This window comes from Podarcis muralis, chromosome 11 (assembly GCF_964188315.1).
Source record: "Podarcis muralis chromosome 11, rPodMur119.hap1.1, whole genome shotgun sequence".
NCBI lineage: Eukaryota > Metazoa > Chordata > Lepidosauria > Squamata > Lacertidae > Podarcis > Podarcis muralis.
Genome location: NC_135665.1, coordinates 43,122,705 through 43,147,146, shown reverse-complemented (window position 1 = coordinate 43,147,146; position 24,442 = coordinate 43,122,705). Strand labels below are relative to the sequence as shown.

Sequence of the window (24,442 nt, the reverse complement as noted above, 5' to 3'; positions counted from 1 at the left end):
CTGTTTCTGTTTGCTGAAAGTAGGTGGGTTGTGATGTTTATTAAACTTGGACAACTTGCTCCTAAGTAAGCATTCATGGGATCGGCTTTCCGGACCGTAATCCAATGCACATATACAGTCATACCTCGGGTTACAGACACTTCAGGTTGCGCGTTTTCGGGTTGCACACCGTGCCGAACCCGGAAGTACCAGAACAGGTTACTTCCGGGTTTTGATGCTCGTGTATGTGCAGAAGCACTAAATCACCCTTTGCGCATGTACAGAAGCGCCGAATCGCAACCCACGCATGCGCAGACGCAGCGCTGTGGGTTGCAAACGTGCCTCCCGCACGGATCACGATCGCAACCCGAACGTCCACTGTAGAAGGAAGTGATCACCACCGAACACAGTGGGACTTGCTTTTGAGTAAACACTATTATGTCTGACTATAAATACGTGTTTGTTACTACCCTGGATGTGCATGGATCATTACTAAAGGATATCTGTCAAACAGCCACCATAGTGCAAGCATATTTGAAACTATTTCATATATTTCTAGCTGGTACTGGAGCAAATGAAAAGGCTCCATCGAAAATCTTTATGTATTTCCCCCTGTTCATCCAGGAAGAAGATGGATTGCCATGGTAACACCATCATGGAACAATAGGTCAAGTTTTTATCAATATTCGTCAGGCTTGTTCTGTTAGATTTTGCTTAGAAAGTGACTCTGGGCTAAAAGACAGACCATTACATTTTGGATTTAAAGCTAATCTGATCAGTGGGTAAATTAGGACCAATGAGCAAGCAAGATTGAATTGATAAACGAACTGGTTTTTACATAGAGGCTCAAATTGCAGTTTAATGAGGAACGCCAGCATTGTTTTACAGCAAGAAATGTAAATGAAATATGGAAATGGATTATCCCATGCTTTTCATTTGCATAAAAGTCAGGCATAATGAAAGCAACAGAAGGGATAAAAACTGTGCAGAAAGATGGTTCAGGGAAATATTAGCACATTATTAACCGAAGTTATCTTTAGTGATATTAAATACTTTAGAGAGTCTTGTGGCACCATAAAGACTAAAGCCACAATAGCTCTCGCTTATAAAACTTGTGCTTAAATTAGTCTTTAAGCTGCCACAAGACTGTGGTATTTGCAGCAACAGACCAACATGGCGAACCTTCCTGAAACAAAATATTATAGAGTTTGAATGTGTTTGGAAACAATCCAAAGAGAATTGAGGTTTATTCAACAACTGTCACAATAAATGAAGCTTAAGCACCCTGTTAACATTCTCTGGATCAGTGCATATGGGTAAAATCCACCAGGAAGATTTCCTGTGCCAACAACCAACTGAAATGAAATAAAATTTTCTTTTTGATGTGAGCTGCAGAACTATGGGTAATGCTGAGAATTTCCTTCCTTGATTATACCCATGTAACAATTTCTGAGAGTGAACACAAGTAATGGAGGGAGGGAGGGAGAATGGGTTTGATATAAAGGCATATGGTTCACAAAGCTGTTTGTTCACAGTATATGTAAACTGACATGAGGTGCAGAGACCTTGAACTTGTGGGCCAAACCTCCTCATTTGCCCAGAGAGGCCATTTTGGGGGAGCCACACCCACTGCCCTACAACTGAGGTCATACATGGGGCAGGTAAGTGGGACTTCAAAAGAACATTTGGAAGCTTAAAGTGAGCTCCCACGTGCTCAATGAGGGGGTTTCCATTCAGTAGAAACCATGTCTCCTTCCCACTGTGGCTCTTTGAACTGCTGAAAACCAGAAGTTCAAACAGCAGTGGTGGGGCTGTTTGAAAGCCCTTTTTAAACAGGCCCACACCACTCTTTGAATCTCCAATTTTCACTGTCATTATGAAATCAGGTGCCTGATTTATATAAAATATAATTTCTATACTGCTTATTTGCCAAAATGGTGCTTCTAAGCGGGAAGTATGATTGCTGTTTTTTAAAAAACAAAACACAAGACTTTTGACAACTTGTAGCCACAACTGTCTATATTTAATTGTTTTAGGACACAGCCGGTCAAGAGAGATATAGGACAATTACGACAGCCTACTATCGGGGTGCAATGGGCTTCATTTTAATGTATGACATCACCAATGAGGAATCCTTCAACGCTGTGCAAGACTGGTAAGTCAAATCTGGGATAGAAACAAATGGGAAATATGGATAGTGAATTTGGCAACCAGATTCCTGTTGTGATTATGAAATATCTCAGAGACTTGGTCTGTAGGAACAGATGCAGCTTTCCTAACAAATTCTGTCTTGCCATCATGAATTTGATTTTGAGACTATTTTGCATTTTTCTGTTGACCTCAGTGTCAGGTTTCTAGTTCTCACATTAAAAGCTTCAACCCCACTCACTACAATCCAACTTGAGTGACCGTCTCTATGCTGTGGTCACATTATGAATCCATTATAAATTGCCAGGTTTGATGGGATTAAGCTTAAGAATGTTTGGGAATGTATCAGTATATTACTTCGCAATTCCTGTGGGGTACAAATGAAGTTGGCAAGAAGTACTTGACTTCTGAAGATATTTGAGATAACCAGGCATTGAATGTTGTGTGATTCTAAGGTTGGTTTCCTGAGATACCTTGATGGCGCAATTCGTATTAAGAACAGAGACTGTGTTAAGAATATTTTGGTAGCAGCAAAAAAATAAGCAGTGTTTGAATTGTATTTTTTAAGTTTTAATAATTTTATTGTTCTATACTGCATTTTAATTGCTGCCTTTCTTCTGCGTGCCACACAGAAAACTTGTGTCATTGTTATTATTTATTTAGAGGGCGCCACCTATGCACAAAGAGCAGGTAGAAAGCAGCGCCAAGGGACTTGAAATCTAAAATCGAAATTCAGAAACAACAGAAGGAGGAGTGAAATGGAGACCTGGGTAGCCAAGGGAAGAACATGTGATGGATTCAATCACAGTGCTTCTGCTTAGTACAACAGGCATTAGAGAGATGATTGAAAGGCTTCCTGGAGAAGCTGAATTTTCAGAAGGGACCTTTGTACCTTTCCCAATCTCCTCTCTAGTCTGATGGTTCTGCTTCTTCCTATATCTGGAATGGCCACTGGTTTTATACAAATTGGAGGACCCCCCCCCCCCACTTCTGCTTCACTGACCTTCCCAAAATTGATTTCTTCAGCAAAGTTTTGATCTCAACCTCTCCTGTCTCCCCTTGCTTGCTGATGCTCCTCTCCTATCTGATTCTCCCTAATCTCTTCCTCTCCTTTCATCCCTGTCTAATGCCAGTTTATAAGTCTTCTGGGTAGGGATGGAACAATTTTATGTTCTGTACAGGACTCTTGCACTCTGGGTAATGCATCATTCCTAAATGAGGAGAGTTGCCACAATCTTGAATTTCTGAAATTATCATGAAAAGTGTGAAACAAGGAAGGAGGGTTGACTTTACTCGTCAGTGATGCAGTTGTCACACTCAATCAACAGGGCAGAATACCAGCAGTCAGAAGCAGAGTTCACAGAGCATATTTATTCTAGAAAGTGCTGTTTTAATGCCAAACACTTTTCAAGCAAAATCCGACTCTTCATCAGGGGAAATTTCCATTGCACTCTGATTTGAGAAGGCTCCTCATTACATGTTCTCAGTTTCTTGCAATGCCATTGTATGACAAAGCAGTGTGATTTAATATCCCTCTTGTGCAGATTTTTATTTATCTTTTTTATTTTCTATATTTCTCTCATGCACTTCAGACAGTTATGGTCTCCCTAAGTGACTCACATCAATTAGAGAGAGAGACAGGCCCTGCCACCAGACTTACAAGCTAAAATGAAATGACACAAAAGGGAATGAAGGATCAAGTCTTCAGGGCCAAAACAGAGTGATGAGCTACAAGCAATTTAATCAAGTTCAGGCCAGGCTGGTCTTCCCTTGTTGGTATTCTTGCTTGAATCACAATTGGTGGCTCTTGGCTGATGGATGAGGCCAGAGGGTCCCCTTTCCCCTTGCTTCTGCAGTTCCAGGGCAACTGGAAGTTGAAGTTGAATACTCTTTCTGGTAGGAAAGGGGAAAGCAAGCTCCCAGTAGATGCATCTTCTTTGAGCAACGGATGGGGTTTGTTTGGGACTGTGCACATCTGAACACTGTCTCTTCTCCATCTTCAGGGAATAAGGCCTTCTGAAACACAAAGGAGATTGGAGAATTTTGCTCAAATGTGCTAGCTGTGAGAACTATTTCCCAATGTAATCTTAGCTCTATTCTGTTAGTTGGCAGCACAGGACAGACTGCTGTCAGTCTAGTAGAGGTTGCCCGTTAAAAAAGCATGTTTTCGAAATACAAAACAGAATGACACGATTTAACTTCAGGTTGTTTAATCTAGGTAGCCGAGTGCTCTTATAATGTGTTCTTGGAACAACAGAGACACAGTCAGCGCTTTCCCAGAAATTTATATTTCTTAAGAAAATATAACAAATGGAAAATGAGTGGATGATTGCAAAGGCAGCTCTAGAGACGAGGGAGAGACTTCAGACTCTGAGAAGGGCAGAGGTGTGGGAATTGTAGGTGTAATTAAAAAGGTGGTGTGTGTGGGAGGGAGGGAGAGAAGACAGAATGAAGATTTATACATTTCCTTCTTTATGGTTTGTCCAAATATCAGAGGTAGGCATGGAGATCCTTACTGTCAATATAAATCCAACAAAAAAGAGAAATAGAAAGGAAGGCTTTATTAAGGTGGAGTCCAGTGAGAGTCAGAATGAAGAAAAAGAGTGCTCAAAGCAAGGATTCCAGTCTAAGGCTGTATTCTCATGGCAGTTTGTTGCATTTTCCTGATGTTTCTCTGTTAATTTGTAAAAGTCCATTCCAGAAATATAGCTGGGTATTGTGGAGCATTCCTTTCCATGTTATTTGCAAACAGATACCTTTCCAGAAGCAAACAACGCAGAAAAGAATGCTAAACGTACACTATATTCCGCTATATTTCTGTATGCGATATAATGTATAATGTGGCAACTAGCAGTTAGAGAAACATTGGGAGAAAAGAATAAATGCAGCCTATGTCAGACTTAAGTTTATCACGGCAAAACCATTTCCTGGAATTCTCTAGAATTAGGGATTCAGAGTGGGCAAGAAAATAAATCAAGTCAAGAATCTCAAAACTTAGTTAAACAGATGCTTGAACAATTATGGAGAGGGGTTGTCTCTCTAGCCCTCTTCAGACATTCAGCTTCATCACGGAGGATTAAATGCGTGTGTAGACAGCCCAGTGTGTATGCTGGTTCTGCCACAATACCTCCTGTGTGCCAGCTATGCCACCTCCTCCCCAGACATTCACTAGTTTACTCTGAAGGTCTGAAGAGTCCTTCTAATCATGATCATCTGAAATCAGCTAGAAGTCTCTGCGTAATCAGGATCCCTGCATTATCAGACTTCGGTGTATGTTTTGCATGTACGTTTTATCCACGTCGTATAGCCTAATAAGTGCTAGGTTCCTTAATCTGTACTTTCATTCAATATGAATGGCTTGCATTATTTGCTTCAGCTATTGTGTGGATAGCTGAGTAGAAAAACCCGTGACAGGTGACCGCTTGTGACAGGCACCACAGGTGGTCACCAGGCTCACCTATAAATGGCTTAACAATTGCCATTCAGAGAGCTTGTGGCAAAGTCAGAATTTGAACCAGGAACCTCTTCAGCCGCAGCTCACTCTTGCCCGCTTGGCTACCCAAGCAACCTTGGTCAATTGCAGGTGAGCTGCGCTGGGGGCATTGTGCCTTGATTCAATGAAGGCTTCTCCTCCCATTTTATCACATCCTCCTGTGTCCCTAGTGGCATCATTCCAATGCTGGGAAAAGATGTGCTTTTCAGCTCTGCTACCTATCATTCATTGGGCACTCTGTCTCATTAATGTTTCAACGTTTGCACTTTTGCTTCCCATCGATTATTTATAGAATTAAATCCAGTGCTCTGCTAGCACAGAGCAAAGGCTGAGAGGAGCTACACCAGGGGTCAGCAAACTTTTTCAGCAGGGGGCCGGTCCACTGTCCCTCAGACCTTGTGGGGGGCCGGACTATATTATTTGGGGGGGGGGGAATGAATGAATTCCTATGCCCCACAAATAACCCAGAGATGCATTTTAAATAAAAGCACACATTCTACTCATGTAAAAACACGCTGATTCCCGGACCATCCGCGGGCCGGATTTAGAAGGCAATTGGGCTGGATCTGGCCCCTGGGCCTTAAGTTTGCCTATCCATGACTCCTACACCAAAGCTTGTTGCGATGTGGAAGCTCTGATTAAAACTACCCTGTCCGTCCTGAGCATGGGCTTCTTTCTCAGTTTTGCATGTTTTGCACAATCACACATCACCTAAGAGTTGGAGGAAGCCTTGTAGGTTATCTAGCCCAATGCTCTAGTCAATGCTGAAGTTCCATAGCTAGAGCAACAGGTGGCTGTTCAGTGTCCACTGCCTGAAGACTTTCAGCGAGCTTGTTCTGACAGTATGAGCCTGGCTGAAAAAGGAGATAGTTCCACTTCACCTTCGTTAAACTATAGTTAAGCTATGGAATTCACTCCCATGAGAGGTAGCGATGGCTACCGACATGAATGATTCTAAAAGAGGATTATACAAATTAATGGAGGCTACTAACTGTGATAGCTGTACTCTCCATCACGGCCAAAGGCAGTATGCCTCTGAATACCAGTGTCAGGTGTGCGTGCAGGAGCCAGGCCCTGTGACCAATAGGACTTTGCAGGACTGGGGCCTTCCTAAGAGGCAAGGCGCGGCCTCACAGGTGAGGCCGATTGGTAACTCACAGCACCTGGTGGCAAGAGCTGGGAAGGGATATAAGGTCAGCATTGCCCTTCGGCTCTTTGCCACAGCAACACGCTTCCTGCGTTGCTGCGTTTGGCTTCTTGCTTCCTGATCCTTGAACCTCGGCTTCTTGACTCCCTGCTTCGTGATCCTCGGACCCCTGACTTCGTGACTCCTTGCTTCTTGATCCTCAGACCCTTGGCTTTGTGACTCCTTACTTCCTGACCCTCAGACCCTTGGCTTCTTGACTTCCGGCTCTCTGATCCTCTCTGGTCCTTCTGGTGGGATTCTCATAGGCATCTGGTTAACTGCTGTGAGGACAGCATGTTAGACAAGATGGTCCATTGGCCTGATCCAGCAGGCTCTTCTTATGTCTCTTACGTTAATTCTAGCCTGTACCACCTCCTACTTCAGATGAGTGATGGCCAAAAACAAAACACTCTCCCCCATAACAGTGATAGAAAACACTAAATGCACATAAACAATAAGCGGAGGAGTACTTTCACCCACTAACTAGCCGTTAAAAACACAACACCAACACAAAGATTCAGTGCAGGGACGTAATTATGAGGTCAAAGACCTTTTTTTATATTTCTTTGTAGGAAAATGTCTGGTGCATACCTGGATATTTGAACATTTACAAAGGAATGCAAACGCAACAAATTGCCCATGTTTATAAAATGGAAATGGTAATTGTCTGTCCCCAAGGGTGGTATCAGATTCAAGCCATTTCCCGTTCTGCAGTGCTCAACTTCTTTGCACGAAAGGCATTTTAGCAGTTAGGTGCAAAACTATAACAATATTATTGTTTTATTGTTTATGCTTCCTTGCCCAATTGCTTTTCGCTGGTACGTTTGTCAGTTTTGCATGCCCCACTTAACAATATCTGTGCTACCTGCTGTGAGAGAGAACCTTGTAGAGTAAAGATGAAAAATACATAATTTGCAAAGCATTGAGAGAACCAGTTGCAATACACTTTTCCTGTTGTTTTGAGAGCCCAGTTGTATTAGTTTGTGGGATATCTTTAGCCACTTTTTCCTGTGAATGTGGAAACCTGTGAAAGCATTTCAGCAAAATACATGATATAGTTTCATGGACATTTCATGTGTGTAGTTTGCTCAAAAGCTGCCCTGCAGAATGGATTTTGCAGCCATTTTACAAATTCGGAACTTGCTCCCATAGGTAGCAGAGATGGCCACCAACTTGGATGAATTGAAAAGAGGATTGGACAAATACACAGAGAATAAGGCTATCATTGGCTAATAACAATCCATGATGGCTATGGTCTTCTTTCATGGTTGAGGCAGTAATACCTCTGAATATCAGTTGCTGTAACCATAGGAGAGGAGAGCGCTCTTTTGCTTGTGCTGGTTTTAAACAATGCAAAAGTTTGAATTAAGCAGGAATGAAGAAACACTGAGAGGAAATGGCAGTGTAAATAGTTACAGAAGTTTGAATAGAGCTAGCAGAGGAGCACTGAGGGAAAGTGATGGTTTAAAGCAAGGTTTGAGTACAAAAGGAAGGGGGTTGGGAAGAGCTCTGTTGTTAGCTTTCTGGTACAGTGGTACCTCAGGTTACAGACGCTTCAGGTTACAGACTCCGCTAACCCAGAAATAGTACCTCAGGTTAAGAACTTTGCTTCAGGATGAGAACAGAAACCGTGCCACGGCAGCACAGTGGCAGTGGGAGGTCCCATTAGCTAAAGTGGTACCTCAGGTTAAGAACAGTTTCAGGTTAAGAACAGACCTCCGGAATGAATTAAGTTCTTAACCAGAGGTACCACTGTATTAGCTTTTGTGTTGCAGCTGTCTCTGCTATTTCTCATTGTTAAAACTGGAGTTTGTTTGTTTGCTTGTTTGCTTGCTTGCTTGCTTGCTTGCTTGCTTGCTTAAAAACCTCAGTGTCCTTCCGCTCCTGCTTTCTTCATACCTCTGTCATTGTTTAAAATTGGCATCTTCCTCTCAGTATCTTTCCATTCCTGCTTTACCAAACCTTTCCTGCTTGTTTTAAATCACCAACTTTTCCCCTCTCAGAAGGGAGACGTATCACACGTAGAGAGGATCCACTTCTCATTTGAGAGTGTCAATAAGCATGTGGCTATGGTAGATCCATTTCATGCTGTGCACTTAGGTTTTTAAAAGCAGTCAGTATCATAATATCAAAGTACAGAAATCTGTGGTTCAAGCACACATAGGATATTGTGCTCAGCTCTTGTTGCTGCACCTCAAAACAAATATTGTAAATCCAGGTCAAGCAAGCAAAATAATAATTGGGATTGGATTTCATATTTTAATTTGGATTTCTTAATTTAGGGGGAAAAAGATAAATAAGGGGCATACATGATAGAGATGCAAGTTGTGGAGAAAGTAGTAGAGGCTTTGCTCCCTCTGTCATATTACTAGAATCAGTGCTTTTTTTCTTAAAAAATGTTTAGGGGTATTCTTATTTTCCTACTCATATTGAAATACTGCCCCTCAACTAGGCCAAACTTAGATTCACAAAATGTTTAGGGGTATGCGTACCCCTGTTCCCCCCAGAAAAAAGCACTGACTAGAACCAAGGGTTATCTAATGAAACTGAATGCTGGAAGATAGGCAAAAGAAAGTACTTCTTCTAATTTGCTACACGTGCAAGAAGCATTAAAAATATGACCGCTGTCATCCCACCCCCAGCTGCATTCTGCACCAGTTTAAATGGTACAGCCCAGAATTCATAACAGGAATCATTGTAAGCTTAGTTGGTTACATCAGAACTGGCCATTACTGCCATGTCTGGGCTCACTTTTGGAAATGATAGAGGATGGTTTAGTGGACACATGGGGCAAATATGGAACTGATCAATACTCTGAGTGATAGCGTAGCTGGCTTGATGCCACATGTCAGAAGAAGTTAATTACACACACACACACACACACACACACACACACACACTGCTTCTGTGCTTCTTCACTTTATTGCTTCCATTTCACTGCCAGTAATTGTTTTCAATGAGCCGAGGCTCCCACACTGGAAGATGTACAACTGCTGCTGATATCTCTGACAATCTTTAAAGTTAACGAACCCTCCCAATGGCAACGCTGCACTGCCGAAGTGCAGAAAGTCCAAATAAATCTCTGCCAGAGCTTTAAAATGCATTCACCCAAAGCGCAGAGGGATTATTTTGCCAGTTCCTCTGTGTACCCAGTGGATCACATCCAACATGTGCACCACACATGCCTGTTCACCCTGTGCCGCTATGTGCAGGAAGAAGAAAATGGGGACGATCCGCCCGTAGTTAAGCCCTTTTGATGTAAATTTGGTGGGACTTACTGGCTTTGGCTGGATTATGTCCGCCGATTGTTGCAATTATGTAGCTATTTGTGAAAAATGCTCTGTTTAAAGTTGGGGAGGCCAGTTTAGAGCCCTCAATTTATCAGTTAGGCTGATGAAACAAAGAAAAGACTGGTGCAAGATAAACCAGTCACAGAGGAAAAGAAAATACCAGATGAAAGTGCAAATGAATGTCGGACTGGTTTGAGAGAGGTTCATATATTCCTAGGTCAGATTTTGGGCAGCCATGTCAGAAAGCCAGATAGGCTTTAATATCAACAAATACAAGCCCAATACTGTATTTTTCCGTGTATTGGATGAGTTTTTTTGACTCAAAAATCACGTCAAAAAACTGGGGTCGTCCAATACATGAATAGTGGCATGGGGGGTTAAGCGGCGTGGCGCCAGCCATTCGTGTGGTGGGAGCACAGCTTCCCCCGATGCCACTGCACGCAGGAAGCGCTCCCTGGATCATTTCCTGCACGCGGTAGCATCAGGGGAGGTTGTTGTTGTTGTTTAGTCGTGTCCGACTCTTCGTGACCCCATGGACCAGAGCACGCCAGGCACTCCTGCCTTCCACTGCCTCCCGCAGTTTGGTCAAACTCATGCTGGTAGCTTCGAGAACACTGTCCAACCATCTCGTCCTCTGTCGTCCCCTTCTCCTTGTGCCCTCCATCTTTCCCAACATCAGGGTCTTTTCCAGGGAATCTTCTCTTCTCATGAGGTGGCCAAAGTATTGGAGTCTCAGCTTTAGGATCTGTCCTTCCAGGGGAGGTTGCGCTCCCTCAAACCAAATGGCTGGTGGGAGCGCAAATTCACCCGATGCCGCTGCGTGCCACAAATGATCTAGGCAGTGTTTCTAGCCCACAGCTGTGTGGAGGGAGAGGCTCAACAACTTTGGGCCATCTCCCCTCATTTTCTTAAAATTGAGCCCCCCAAAATGGGGGGTGCGTCTTATACAAAGGTGCGTCTTGTAGACGGAGAAGTACGGTAGATGGGGAAATGATACAAGACCAGTTCCCTATTACTACTAAGGTTATTTCAGTTCAGGAAAACAAACTACTTCTCCCCCTGCCTCAACCTCTCTCTAAATGAAATCTCTCTCGAAAACTCTTCTTCTTAGCAAAAGAGCTGTAACCATTCTGCAAAAATTAATAAATAAATGACAACACAATTCCAAAGAGATCTAACCGCATTGCTTTACAGAGAGACTTCTCTTCACAGCTGATAAGACTTCCAAAATCTTGTTTACCAAAGCACATGACAGCAATGCCCTCCAGTGCTTCAGCAGAGCTTATTGGAACTTGCCTGCTTTCAAACCTCCTAACATTGACGGAATTCAGGCAGAGCAGAACTTCTTGCAATAAAATATTTATTTCCCCATGTTCTTTTCCCAAGTGAAGTTAAACAGAGCCGATCTGAGAACAGTCACAGCAGAGCTTGCCGTAATATAAATCACAACTAGGCTCCAAGGTTCCAGGAGAGATTTGCAGGGCTGATTATCAGATGTATCCCTTGAAGACAATGAACTTCTTCCCTATTCTGCACTCATAGATCATAGCCACACTGCAGACTTATATATCAGTTATATAGCGGTTTAACAATCATGGTTCCCTCCAAAGAATCCCAAGGATTATAATATGCTGATGATTTGCGGAGTTCTTTTAGAGATCCCCAACCTTTCTCACAAAAGTATGTTTTCCATGATTCCTTTGGGGGAAGGAATTGCTATTAAACTGGTTTACACCAGACCACATCTGCACCATATGTTCAAAGCACTGTGATACCACTTTAGCAGTCACGACTTCCCCCAAAGAATCCTGGGAACTGTAGTTTGTTATGTGTGCTGAGGGTTGTTAGGAGGCCCCTAGTCCCCTCACAGGGACGTGGGTGGCGCTGTGGGTAAAAGCCTCAGCGCCTAGGGCTTGCCGATCGAAAGGTCGGCGGTTCGAATCCCCGCGGCGGGGTGCGCTCCCGTCGTTCGGTCCCAGCGCCTGCCAACCTAGCAGTTCGAAAGCACCCCCGGGTGCAAGTAGATAAATAGGGACTGCTTACTAGCGGGAAGGTAAACGGCGTTTCCGTGTGCGGCTCTGGCTCACCAGAGCAGCGATGTCACACTGGCCACATGACCCAGAAGTGTCTCCGGACAGCGCTGGGCCCCGGCCTCTTGAGTGAGATGGGCGCACAACCCTAGAGTCTGTCAAGACTGGCCTGTACGGGCAGGGGTACCTTTACCTTTACCTTTAGTCCCCTCACAGAGCTGCAATTTCCAGAGCTTCATTAGAAGAGGAATTAACTGGTGGCTAAACCACTCTGGGAACTGTAACCATCTCCTCCAACACTTTGAAGCCAAAATCTGACACACCATCTTCCCAGACGCCATCTTCCCATTTTTTACCATGAGAGCATGGCGGCCATTTTGGTTGCCATGGTCTCACACGAATTCACAACGTGTTTTCTCCCTTCGAAAAACTTCTTTCGGGCACGGCACCCCAAAATGCATGTTTTGGAGCGCTAAAATAGTTACATATATAAAACAGTTTAAACTATTACATATATAAGATCTATTTTTTTAAAAAAAGCTGTAAATATAAGAACAGTTTCAAACAACATAGCAATTTGAAATCAATTCAAATCCAAGATGCATAGCAACTGGGATAAAGGCTTTGGAAGGCATGTTGAAAGAGGAATATTTTCCATCCATCCATCCCTTCCTCCCTTTATTTATTTATTTATTTATTTATTTGTCACTCGAGTGACTGTGGAGAATGAGAATGGCTTAACAGACTTCTTGCAGACTGTGGCTCAGCTCACAATTCAAACTGCAGACTGTCATACCGCTAGATCCTGCACGCAGCATCTACAAGAACCATATAATTGAGGCTGCTGGATTTAATTTATTGTAACTAATTACCTTTACCAAATTCAAACAAGAAATAAATGAATGCCAAGAGCCGTTTCATGCTGCTTTTGTGCATGTTATTGAATTAGTTCTGAAAAAGATTACAGTGGTCGCTGTTCACTCTTCTATTATATGGCCCCAGTGCTGTGTGTACTTGCCTGCCATTTGTGCCATCTTGAAGAAAATCTAGCCTATGGCTTTTGTGAAAAAACAGGGCAACTCAGCATATTTGAAGTAGCAACTCTGAGTCATGGGCCTGCCCCAGGGCTTGGCCTCAAGGCATATGAAGCCAGCACCTTGTTAAAGCAGGACAGGGTCTGGTCAGTTCCTGGATGGGTCATCAGCTGTGTATGGTGCCTTGGGTTCTCTGATGGAATAAATGTGGAATATAAATATAAGGGAATAAATGAATAAAAAAATAAACTGTTGAACATGTGATAGCCAAGGGGAGAAAATATACCAGTGTTGGTTCTCAGCCTGTAACAACCCAGCTGTGTGTTATTTATTGCAGTGTGCAGGATTCTGCTTTTAGGGTGCTAATGCAAAATCTCCAAAAGAGAATTGTGAAGTGGCACATCTAAAGCTGGTTCCTGCAAATTTTATTATTTATTATTTATTAAATTTATTGGTTGCTTTTTTAAAAACCAAAGTAACCCAGAGAAACTTACAATATACAAACAAACAAATGTATACCTTGAAGCTAGCATAAAATGAAAATTTAAAAGACAATCCACTCTTGTTGTTCCACCAGGCCTTTGGTCAGGGCGCAGCCTGACTCCCTCCTCTGGCAACCTGCACAGAATTTTGCCTAATCGGTTGCTATCAACTTGATTTTAATTAATTTTTATAATGAAATATTTTTAGAATGTGTGATTATTTGACTGTTTGATTACTTGATTGTTGTTATCCGCCCTGAGCCCGACTTCGGCTGGGGAGGGCGGGATATAAATTATTATTATTATTATTATTATTATTATTATTATTATTATTATTATTATTTAAAAGGCCTACCTACTCAAGAAGGTCAGAGGTAATGAAGAGCCAGTGCAGTCAGGCCAGGATTGGCATTATATGTTCAAACCTTCTTGCCCTGGTGAGCAACCTAGCCACCAAATTCTGCAGCAGCTGAAGTTTCTGAACCATCTCCAGAGGAAGCCCGGCATACAACTCATTGCAATAATCTAACCTAGAAGTTGCCAGTGCATAGACAACAAATGTTAGGCTGCCTCTGTCCAAATAGAGTAGTACAAACCTTTCACATCTTTGACAGTGCAACCCCAGACTTATATACTTTTCTGTGACTTGCTGTTACTTATTATAGGTATAGATTTCTTTCCCTCTTGATGAAGTCCAGGGCGGTATAGATTAACAAGAACAGGAATTGTATTGACTAATTAAGTATATTTTCAAAGAAGTACAGCTAAAATAATAGCTTTGCGTGGCAAAAATTTTGTTCCATAAGCCCAGGCAAACGAAACCTGTTTTTTAGTTGACAACTGAAATGCAGCAATATAGAGGATGATCCACTTTGCTGAAAAGCACAGGAGGCAAGAGTGATCTTGTACTCATGTCCTGTTTGAGTGTTTCCCACAGACATCTGGGTGGTCACTGTGAAAACAGGATGCTGGACTAGGTGGGCCATTGGTCTGATCCAGCAGGCGCGTCCTATTTCCTCATGATCCCACTTCATCCAAAAGGGAGTTCCATTGACAGGGTGCTACCACTGAGAAGACCCTGTCTCATGTCACCACACCCCTGGGCCATGTCTATTGGCATGATCACAAGCCATGACTCCCCAGCCAGTCTCAGAGCATGGAACAGTTGGCATTAGGAGAGGTCCTTCTTTAAGTGCTTGGGTCCTGATCCATTTAAAGTTTTGCACACTGCTACAGAGTTATTTAAAAGCCTGCTTACGTTCTAACCTTGAAAGCTCTCGTCCATTTGCTTTCACCTCTAACTTAAAGGTAAAGGTAAAGGGACCCCTGACCATTAGGTCCAGTCGTGGCCGACTCTGGGGTTGCGGTGCTCATCTCGCTTTATTGGCCAAGGGAGCCGGCGTACAGCTTCCGGGTCATGTGGCCAGCATGACTAAGCCGCTTCTGGCGAACCAGAGCAGTACATGGAAACACCGTTTACCTTCCCGCCAGAGTGGTACCTATTTATCTACTTGCACTTTGACGTGCTTTCGAACTGCTAGGTTGGCAGGAGCAGAGACCGAGCAATGGGAGCTCACCCCGTCGTGGGGATTCAAACCGCCAACCTTCTGATCGGCAAGCCCTAGGCTCAATAGTTTAACCCACAGCGCCACCTGCGTCCCTTTCTTCACCTCTAACTTAACTCTTGCTATTTCCCACAAAATGGCAGTTTATGGAAGTTCGTACAACCACAACTATGCCAGAAGGGAAATTGCCACTTTGCAGGAATGGCTGTGTGCTTTGACTCTTGGCTAATCCGTATCTGTTCCAAGTTGTGGATATTGAATGTGATCCTTTTATTTATCGAGCCGTTGTGCACAGCAGCATGTAGGCTTGATTTGTATGCTCAGCACAGTGCACTGAAAGCTTCTGTGCCTTGATATTTATGATTTCATATTAGGAAATATCACAGATCAATTGTAGAGGGAATTGACTGCAATATTGAGGAGGGTGAGTAGGAGGGGGGAGTGTACCACTTGTACAGTTCCATTCACAAACTAGAAGTATCCAGATCAGGGTGGTGGTTGTTTTTTGCAATGCAGGAAGAGGGAAATGTATCTAAAGCCTTGTTGTTGTAGTTTCTGGATGAGGAGGCAATTCAGTTCATTTTCAGACCAGTCAAAGCTTAGTCAGTATGATACAGTGGTACCTTGGGTTACAGACGCTTCAGGTTACGGACGCTTCAGGTTACAGACTCCACTAACCCAGAAATAGTACCTCAGGTTAAGAACTTTGCTTCAGGATGAGAACAGAAATCGTGCAGCAGGAGGCCCCATTAACTAAAGTGGTACCTCAGGTTAAGAACAGTTTCAGGTTAAGAACAAACCTCCAGAATGAATTAAGTCCTTAACCTGAGGGTACCACTGTACTAGGAAGCAGAGGTTATCCATAAGTTTTTCTTCCTTAACGGCAAAAAAGGTTTGTCACAGGAAGGCCAATCAGTAGTCTTCAGGGCCAGTCCAACAGTTAGACAAAGTGAGGCAACAGCCTCAAGCCTCTGAGGTTGGGGCAGCTGTACCAGCCCTCAGCTGTTCCTCCTGAGCCGTTCACCATTGTTGCCACACAGCCTGTCCTAGGTCCCCTGATTCTGGTACATTGGAGGGTGCCATCCCATCAACAGTGCTGAAGTAAGATTCAGCTGCCAGTTCAGTTAGCTTCCACATGTAGAATGTGAAATGGATGGCGTCTGGTTCATTACAGGCAGCAGCATGCCTTAGGCTGGCACTGGCCATTTGCAGTACTGGCAGAAACAGCCGTTGTGCCAATGGAGGCAGAGGGAAGAATCTTCTTTTTTAAAAAACACCAATCTCCCTAGAAACAAGACTGTGTCTGGACATAGCATCATTACCATTGGGGCTTTTTGTAGGATAAAAGGCTCAAGCAGTGGCTAATGTTTCTTGTGCGGTTGTCTAAAAGGAATAATGCCTTAAGGAAACCGTCTTGTATCATTATAGGTAAGCCCATTTGCCCAGTAGTGGCTGGTGCCCATTGAGCCTGGTGGGTTCAGAAAGCAGGGAAGCCATAAGCAGGTGGAGCCAGAGCCAATGACAGCCAAAGCCGACTAACTCTAGTTTTCTCCCCATCCTCCTTCCTGCTGGCAACATGGAGACTAAGGCGGAGGAAGCTGACATTCAGTGTTTTAATTAAGGAGGCCAGTAGGCAAGGGCTGGCTTACGCCAGACTTAGGTTGGTGGGACGGTGCCCCCCCCCCCTTCACCTTAAAGGAACTGATCCACTGCATTTGCCCCTGAAAATGTGCTGGATTTTCCTCCCTCTCTCCAAAGTGGCAGAAGGTACACACACAAAATATGGTACAACAAAGGTGGCAGTAGTGATTGGGATTTTCAGCCGTACACTAATGCTAACAGAAAAAGCCTACATTCATCGGAGGCGACCAGCTTTTGTATTCCCAGGAGATGCCATAATCTGGGCAGGAACAATCTGGTTTGTTTTCAGATGGTCACATCATAGCAACACTGGCATCTGTCAGTGAGTAAGGCTTTTCACATGTATGGGGTATAAACATGAGTGTAGCCAGGCTTTACGTTGTGTTGGGGGAGGGGGGGAGAGAGGCAGGACTTTCTTTTGACCCCAAGTGCTCAGGAAAAGCTTTCAAAATCTTTCTACAATTTCTTCTTTTAGCTAAGTATTTTTATTTATTTACTTTACAGTCATACCTCTTGTTACGTTTGCTTCACCTTACATTTTTTCAGGTTGCGTCCTGCGGCGACCCGGAAGTACAGGGAAGCATTACTTCTGGGTTTTGCCGCATGCTCAGACGCGCAAAATAACGTCACACGCATGCGCAAAAGCGGTGAATTGCAACCCGCGCGTGCGCAGACATGGGTTGCTTTCCTTTCATGTTGTGAATGGGCCTCCAGAATGGATCCCGTTTGCAACCAGAGGTACCACTGTATTTAGGTACCACTGCCCCCGGCTATGCCTATGGGTAAACGCACTTGGATAGAATGCAGGTAGTGGCTAATGAATGAATGAGCTGTGCTTCCTGACTAGGGATGAGTACAAACTTTGATTCAGTTCATGTTTAAAGATGAACCTGCCACACCGACACTTTTGGAAACAATATGCAAATCAAAGCACACCTGCTCTTTGGAAATTGCACTTCTTTGAATTTTGCAGTAAAGTTCTCCTGCATGTGCCAGGACGACATGTGCATAAAATTGCATATAACAGTGAAAATAACCTACAGAAATGCATTTATATTATGGGAAATAATATTTCCAAAAATATGTATATTAGGCAAAATTGCATTTAAGAATGTGTATATTCTAAAAAATCAACACTAAAATGCTGGTGGATTTTCATGAGGAATATTTTCTTTAAAAAAAAAAAACTTGTGTGGAAATGTAGAAAACTCCACTTACAATTGCACAGATAAGAAATTGAGAAAAACCAAAACCATTAGATTCACCCATCCCTATGTGATACCCCCTCCTATTAAGCAAATGTACAAAATGTGTGGGTTTTAACTCTCCCTGTTATTTGCCATAGGGTACAGATAATGGCTGGCGTATTCAAAGGTGTTATTTTATTACCCAGCCACAAAACGTTGCTATCAATAGCAATATTGCCAAATGACATGGGGGGGGGGGTGAGCAGTGGCCAGGGCTTTCTCTTCATATTCTGCTGTCTTTGTGTGATGACAAAGGTAACATTATCATTAGGCATTCCTGAATGAAACCTCCACCTTCAGGAAATTGAATGCAGCTTTGCTACTGACTGAATTATATTAATAACTAGTACACTTAAATGATGGAAATGCTACGATAATGACTCGTAGGTCATTTTACAGCTAAAAATCACTTTTGCTCCTTAGACTCTATAAATATAGAAGAGGAAGCCTTTGCAGCACAGAAAATGAGTTAATATAACAGAGCACTGTAACATATGATAATTAAATACATTGTTTTGAAATGAAAAGTTAATAATGCAGTGGATGTAATCTGGCTACCAGTGGTTGTTCCTTGGATTCAAGGGTATGTCTTTATTTAAATCAGTTCGAAAGGGGTCTGAAATCAGTTTAACCATACTGGATTTCCCCATGAACCACTGAATCGCCTGTAACTCTTTACTAGTTGGCCTATTCTTTTCAGAGAACGGGGGTTACTTTTAATGGAATTATTTAAATTGTTTACACTTTTTCTTGTCTCTGTGAGAACATAGGAGCATAAGACAAGCCCTGATAGATCAGGCCAAAGGGCCACCCAACATCCCGTTATCATAGATGTCAGGGACCGGACAGAGGATGAATGGTGGAGAATGCCTCCCCAGCCTGACTCTTCCAGAGAAGAAGAAAGTTCAGAATTACAACAGGGGTTTGAAAGAAGTCACATTTCTGAGCAAGGTGAGGGAGAAAGTTGGGAAATAATGGGAGAGGGAGAGGAGGCAGAGCTGGAGCAGCTGGCTGACACGTTATCACTAGAAAGCATTCCAGACCCACCATCTCCCAGAACCCGGCGAGCCTTAAAAGTAGAAGAGCAAAGAGCCTGGAGGCAGATGGCCAGAAGCAGCAACTGTAAAGTGGGTGCTGCTGCTGACAAATGAGGTAGTGGGAGAAAAGCAGGGTGGAGATTTACTTGGGACAACACCATTATTCCAAGAAGCTGCATTCTCAAGCCTCTCTCTGTAAATATTGCATAAAAAGCAGATGGTAAGAACTTTTCCTTGTCTTATCCGTTCCTGGCAACCTGCTGTGGGGGTTGATTCCTCTGCCACCTGACAATAGTGGCCAACTAGATGCCTTTGGGAATCCGCCTGCAAACAGGACCTGAATCCCATACCTCTATCCTCACTTGGAACGCGCAATGTCAAGAGTATTTGACATTGATAGCCTAATCCAGTGCTCTTTTTTTCTTAAAAAATGTTTAAGGGTATTCTCATTTTCCTACTCATATTGAAATACTGCCCCTCACTGAGGCCAAACCTAGATTCACAAGTTTTTTGGGGTATGCGTACCCCTGCGTCCCACCCCAGAAAAAAGCACTAGCCTTATCTCTGTGGACAGCTTTCAATATCGAACCTGTTTGAAAGCCCTGTGGTTCACAGTGAAGTTCCATCCATCAGGGCTTCAAAGGGAAGCATTTGCCTATCATACCTATGCCAGGTGACCTGGCAGGTAGACAGTTCTGCCCACCTATCATCACCTTTGGCTGCAGAGTTAGTTAGAATCCCATGCCTCATCGTGATTTTGCAGAGAAAGGAGGAAGTGGAGTCAGTGGGTTTTGGCTCTATACTGACTTCTCCCCTAACCTGACCCAGACTGTTTCTACCCCCTGAGCCAAATGAATCCCTGGCAATTAGCTGGTGTGGAGCCCTGGCAGAAGTTCACCTCCATAACCCGCAAGGGCAGGGGATTTAATCAGAATCCTCAAGCTCCCCAGTTTGGCATAGCTGGAACACAGGAAAATCTTGTATCTTCTTTTAAACCCTGTATTTCAATGAAAAATAGGATAATTCCCCCGAGTTAAATTTATCCTAGTTATACAGTGACTGGTGTATAGTCTCGATTCATTAGTATGATGGAAGTGAGTAACGTAAAGTGAGTAACGTACTATAATAAATAAAGAATGAGCACAGCATACACCTACAGCTTTTCACAAGGAACTGTACATTTTCAGGAGGCTGTCACTCAGAAATCCTTAAAATGGCTCTTCGGTCACCATGGAGACCCTTTCTGTCAGGCTGCCACTGCAGTTAGTCTAAATATAAACATGAGAGGTTGTGCAGTATATTTGGGTTGTGCAGTTTTGTTTAGGTGATCCCCTCACCACACATTTCCTCTCCCTTCCGTACCACACATCTTTCTCGTTACAGATTACAGTGTGTCTCCAGGGAACATTTCAACTGTATTATTTCACAATAAAGTTACCATTTTTTTAAAAAACACACCACGGAGTCTATCTCAAAATATATATAAGAGGGTAAAAATGTGCTTTAGCTGCTTTCTACACATTCGGCTGCTGAATGTCTGAAGAGTAGGTAGGTACCCTGTGGGCTATAGCAGAACTAAAGAGAACACGGAGAGGGGCTGTTAAGTTGTGGGTGAACATATCAGACGACACAGCGATTCTTCAAACAGCTCTTGTTTATTCACAGGCCAGAACTGAACTGAAGGGTTCAGCCAGCCTGCTTATATAGAGCACTACAACACAACAGTAACCATTTTCTGTAACTATCCAATCACTGAATGCCACTTTCAATCCCTTATTTGCATATGTGGACCTGAGTGAAAACTATCTACAGTATCCCCCTGCTGGCCCAGGGCAAAAACTTCAGTACATAACAGGGGCAGCTTATTTTTATTAGTTTAATTCATTTAAGTCTCCTGTCTTTCCTCAAGGACCCTCTATGAGTTGCTAGCACTCAAAGGTCTAATGCTCAGGGCTTATCATATATCATAGAACTACTCAACATGACACTTTCTAGATACTGTAGACTACAATTCCCATCAGCCACAGCCAGTGTGGTCAATAGGGGCAATGGGAACTGTAGTCTTAACCACACCTGGAAGGAAGGACATTGGTTATCCCTGCTACACATAAACAATGGTCTCTGTTCTCTGAGTGTCAGTCCTTATGTAGCCACATGGCCAAATGAGTGGTATTGGTGTGCTCAGAAAACCCCAAGATTTGTGGAAGTACAAAAATATTTTTTTGGGGGGGAGGCAGAAAATGGAGTGTTGGAAAATGGCAGGTGTCTTTAAGGTTTTAACTTTAATATTCAACCTAACAAAGAGAAGGGAAGGCATCAAATTCAGCAACGTAAAAGGATCAGGCCTCAGAGGAAGAAGAAATTTAATATTAAACATTATTTAAGAGCCATGAAAGTTGGGCTGGCACAGATGTGCCATCTGTTGCTCTCTAATTTTAAATATATGTCCATTGACCTACAGAGCAGAAAACCTTTAGCTGGATTTCTTTTCAGGTCCAGTTATGACACAAGTCTTATGACACTTTATATTATTTATATCAGGGATGGGGAACCTGTAGCATACCAGATATTGTTAGACTATCCTCTCTGACCATTGGCCACATTGGCTGGGGCTGATCGGAGTTGGAGATAGGTTCCCTGTCCTCCATATTGTGCTCTACCACTGAATGTCTTGAATAAAGCTGCATGGAACAGGCAGTTCTGCCCAGGCCCTGTGGCTAGGTCTGTTGATGGTGCGACATGCCAAGTAGGTGCTGTTAAAGCAGTATGGTGATGTCCCAAGAACCATTAAAAGACTGGGGACTGCAGTCATACATTAACATCACAAAAATGTTGCTCCTCCCCTTATTTGGTATTCCTCAGACCCAGGAACCTCCAGTCCTTGCAAACTCCAATGCTGTGGTGTTGGAGAACCCTGTAGGGAGTGGCCAAGCGTGATTTTAAGATTAGTGCTAAGCCTGTGTTACTGAAGAGGTTTTTGAAATCAGAGCATTTTTTTACATTCGTCCAAAATCGCTTCTGCAGATACCTTCCCAATAAAAGTGGTGCACTTCTGGAAACTGTTAGATGAAACAGGAGCTATGTTTTGAAATATTTCATGGGTCTCTGAGAAGATTTTCAGACCCACATAAAGCTGTCATCATAAACAGCAGTTGTGACCACAAGCATAAACGGCTGCTCGGAGCGATTTCCCCCCGACAGTCAAGGTTATCCTAGGAACAGCGTTAAAAGACAAATTTAAATGGGGATTTTAAAGGACTGGTCTGTAATCAGAGCGGTTTGCTGAAAGGATTCAGGGTAAACCTGGAGAAAATAATTGAACCACATGACTGCACCTTAAAGACAAAGGAAAGGTATGAAGGCAATTTCACAGGTTTCATTTCTGGAACGGACATGGACATTGAATGTGTGAAGGGTAGTATAAGACTTTTGCTTTCTTTCCTTTTCCGATGAATACAGACTGAGATATTAAGGCCACAGTCTTTTACTTCAGAGTAAGCCCACTGAATTCAATGGAACTTACTTTTGAGCAGACATGCATTACTGTTGTTTCTGATTACAGATAGGTAGCCGTGTTGGTCTGCCATAGTCAAAACAAAAAAAATTCCTTCCAGTAGCACCTTAAAGACCAACTAAGTTAGTTCTTGGTATGAGCTTTCGTGTGCATGCACACTTCTTCAGATACACTGAAACAGAAGTTGCCAGATCCTTCTATATAGTGAGAAGGTGGGGAGGGGTATTACTCAGAAGGGTGGTGGGAATGGGTGATTGGCAGATCTGTATAGAAGGATCTGGCAACTTCTGTTTCAGTGTATCTGAAGAAGTGTGCATGCACAGGAAAGCTCATACCAAGAACTAACTTAGTTGGTCTTTAAGGTGCTACTGGAAGGAATTTTTGTTGTTGTTTCTGATGTTATTGTTTCTGTTGATCACTGGAATTTCTAACGGCTGCCTCATAACACAGGACTCTGGATTGAACAATTAGAATGTTTTTACGTATGAGCTTTAAACCACTTCCTCATCATCATTACCATTACCATTATCATCATTATGTTCATTCCGTTGTGGAAATGTAAATTCTGCATTGGCCAGGATGCTTAGTTTTCCTGAGGGAACTTTAGTTTAAAAGTATAAATTCTGGTTTTGTGCCTGTAGCCCCTATGAGATGCAAACCAGGCATCTATGGATGCAAATCCATGTTGAGTGTCTTGAATAAGTGTCTCGTAAAATATAGCTTCGATAGCTTTGACTTCCTCCTCCTCTTCTTTTTTTGGCTACATAATGGGTTGATGTTCATCATAGATGATTTCAGAAAATGGCTTCCAATTAAGCAGCTGAAAAAGCTCTACATGTTTAGGAGGAAGCTTATCGAGCATTTTCCAATTAGCAGCATTTTCTATCACGTTGCTGACGAGCATTTCCTGCTTTACAGCAGTGTTTAACTCTTATTTTTTAAAGGAAAAAAACAGTAAGGAAAGGTTGAGTAAAAAGGGAGAGCTTTGGGAAATGAGGAATTCTTTAGCTTTAGACAGACAATAGTTTGTAAGAGAGATGAAAGGGCTTGAAAGAACCATTGGCGTTGCCCATAGTATGTGCAGACATTTCTTTTATTCCACAATTGTCTCTAATAAGACAGAGTTGGCAGGTTTTTGAAGCACTGCAAAACTATTTTGCCTGGAGATGACAGTGGGACAAAAACCATGTCAGTATATCATGGCTACTGATGGATATATCATCCGTCCCGCCTTCAACTCCAACTGTTCATTTCCAACTTAGATCTCATCAAATATCACAAAGTGTGACTTAGATTGTGCGAAGCTGCCCTCCGGATGCAGCAAACCCAGTCACACAATCCGGGTGAGTCACTGCCAGGTCTGGAAGAATAGCCTGGCAAGAACATCGTTAGAAGGAGAAAACTGTGACTTTCCAAAGGAAAGGGGAGGGAAAACGATTGCTTTTATATGGATGGGTCAGATGTTTGTGTAAAAATAGGTGTTCTCAGCAGATCAAAATCAATTCTATTCCTTTCTTGATTGTGGTATTCTTATTTTCCCATGTATCTAAATGGAGTTTGTTAGGAATGATTGATGGGTTAGAAAAATATAAAAATATATACTGGTATCTCTGAGACCCATAATCCTCATCCTCCTTAAGACTCAAGACCTTTAGACTTTAGCTTAGAGTATGGGACACATCTCTCTCTTTAATCACATGTCTTGACAACACAGCACACAAGTCATAATTGAAGATGTATTGCAAAACTGTTGGCCTCGGACGCTCTATCGGAGCTTCCGTACCTTACGATTTAGT

General features: G+C 42.9%; 1 protein-coding gene across 2 annotated transcripts in view; it reads left to right on the top strand.

Moving 5' to 3' along the window:
• Positions 1-24,442, top strand: part of RAB3C (RAB3C, member RAS oncogene family) — a 112,154-nt gene that overhangs the window by 50,038 nt on the left and 37,674 nt on the right. For both annotated transcript variants that reach the window (XM_028748376.2, XM_028748375.2), the window contains exon 3: positions 2,016-2,134. In XM_028748376.2, coding sequence (XP_028604209.1) covers positions 2,016-2,134 — 119 coding nt within the window. The remainder of the gene's footprint in view (positions 1-2,015; positions 2,135-24,442) is intronic.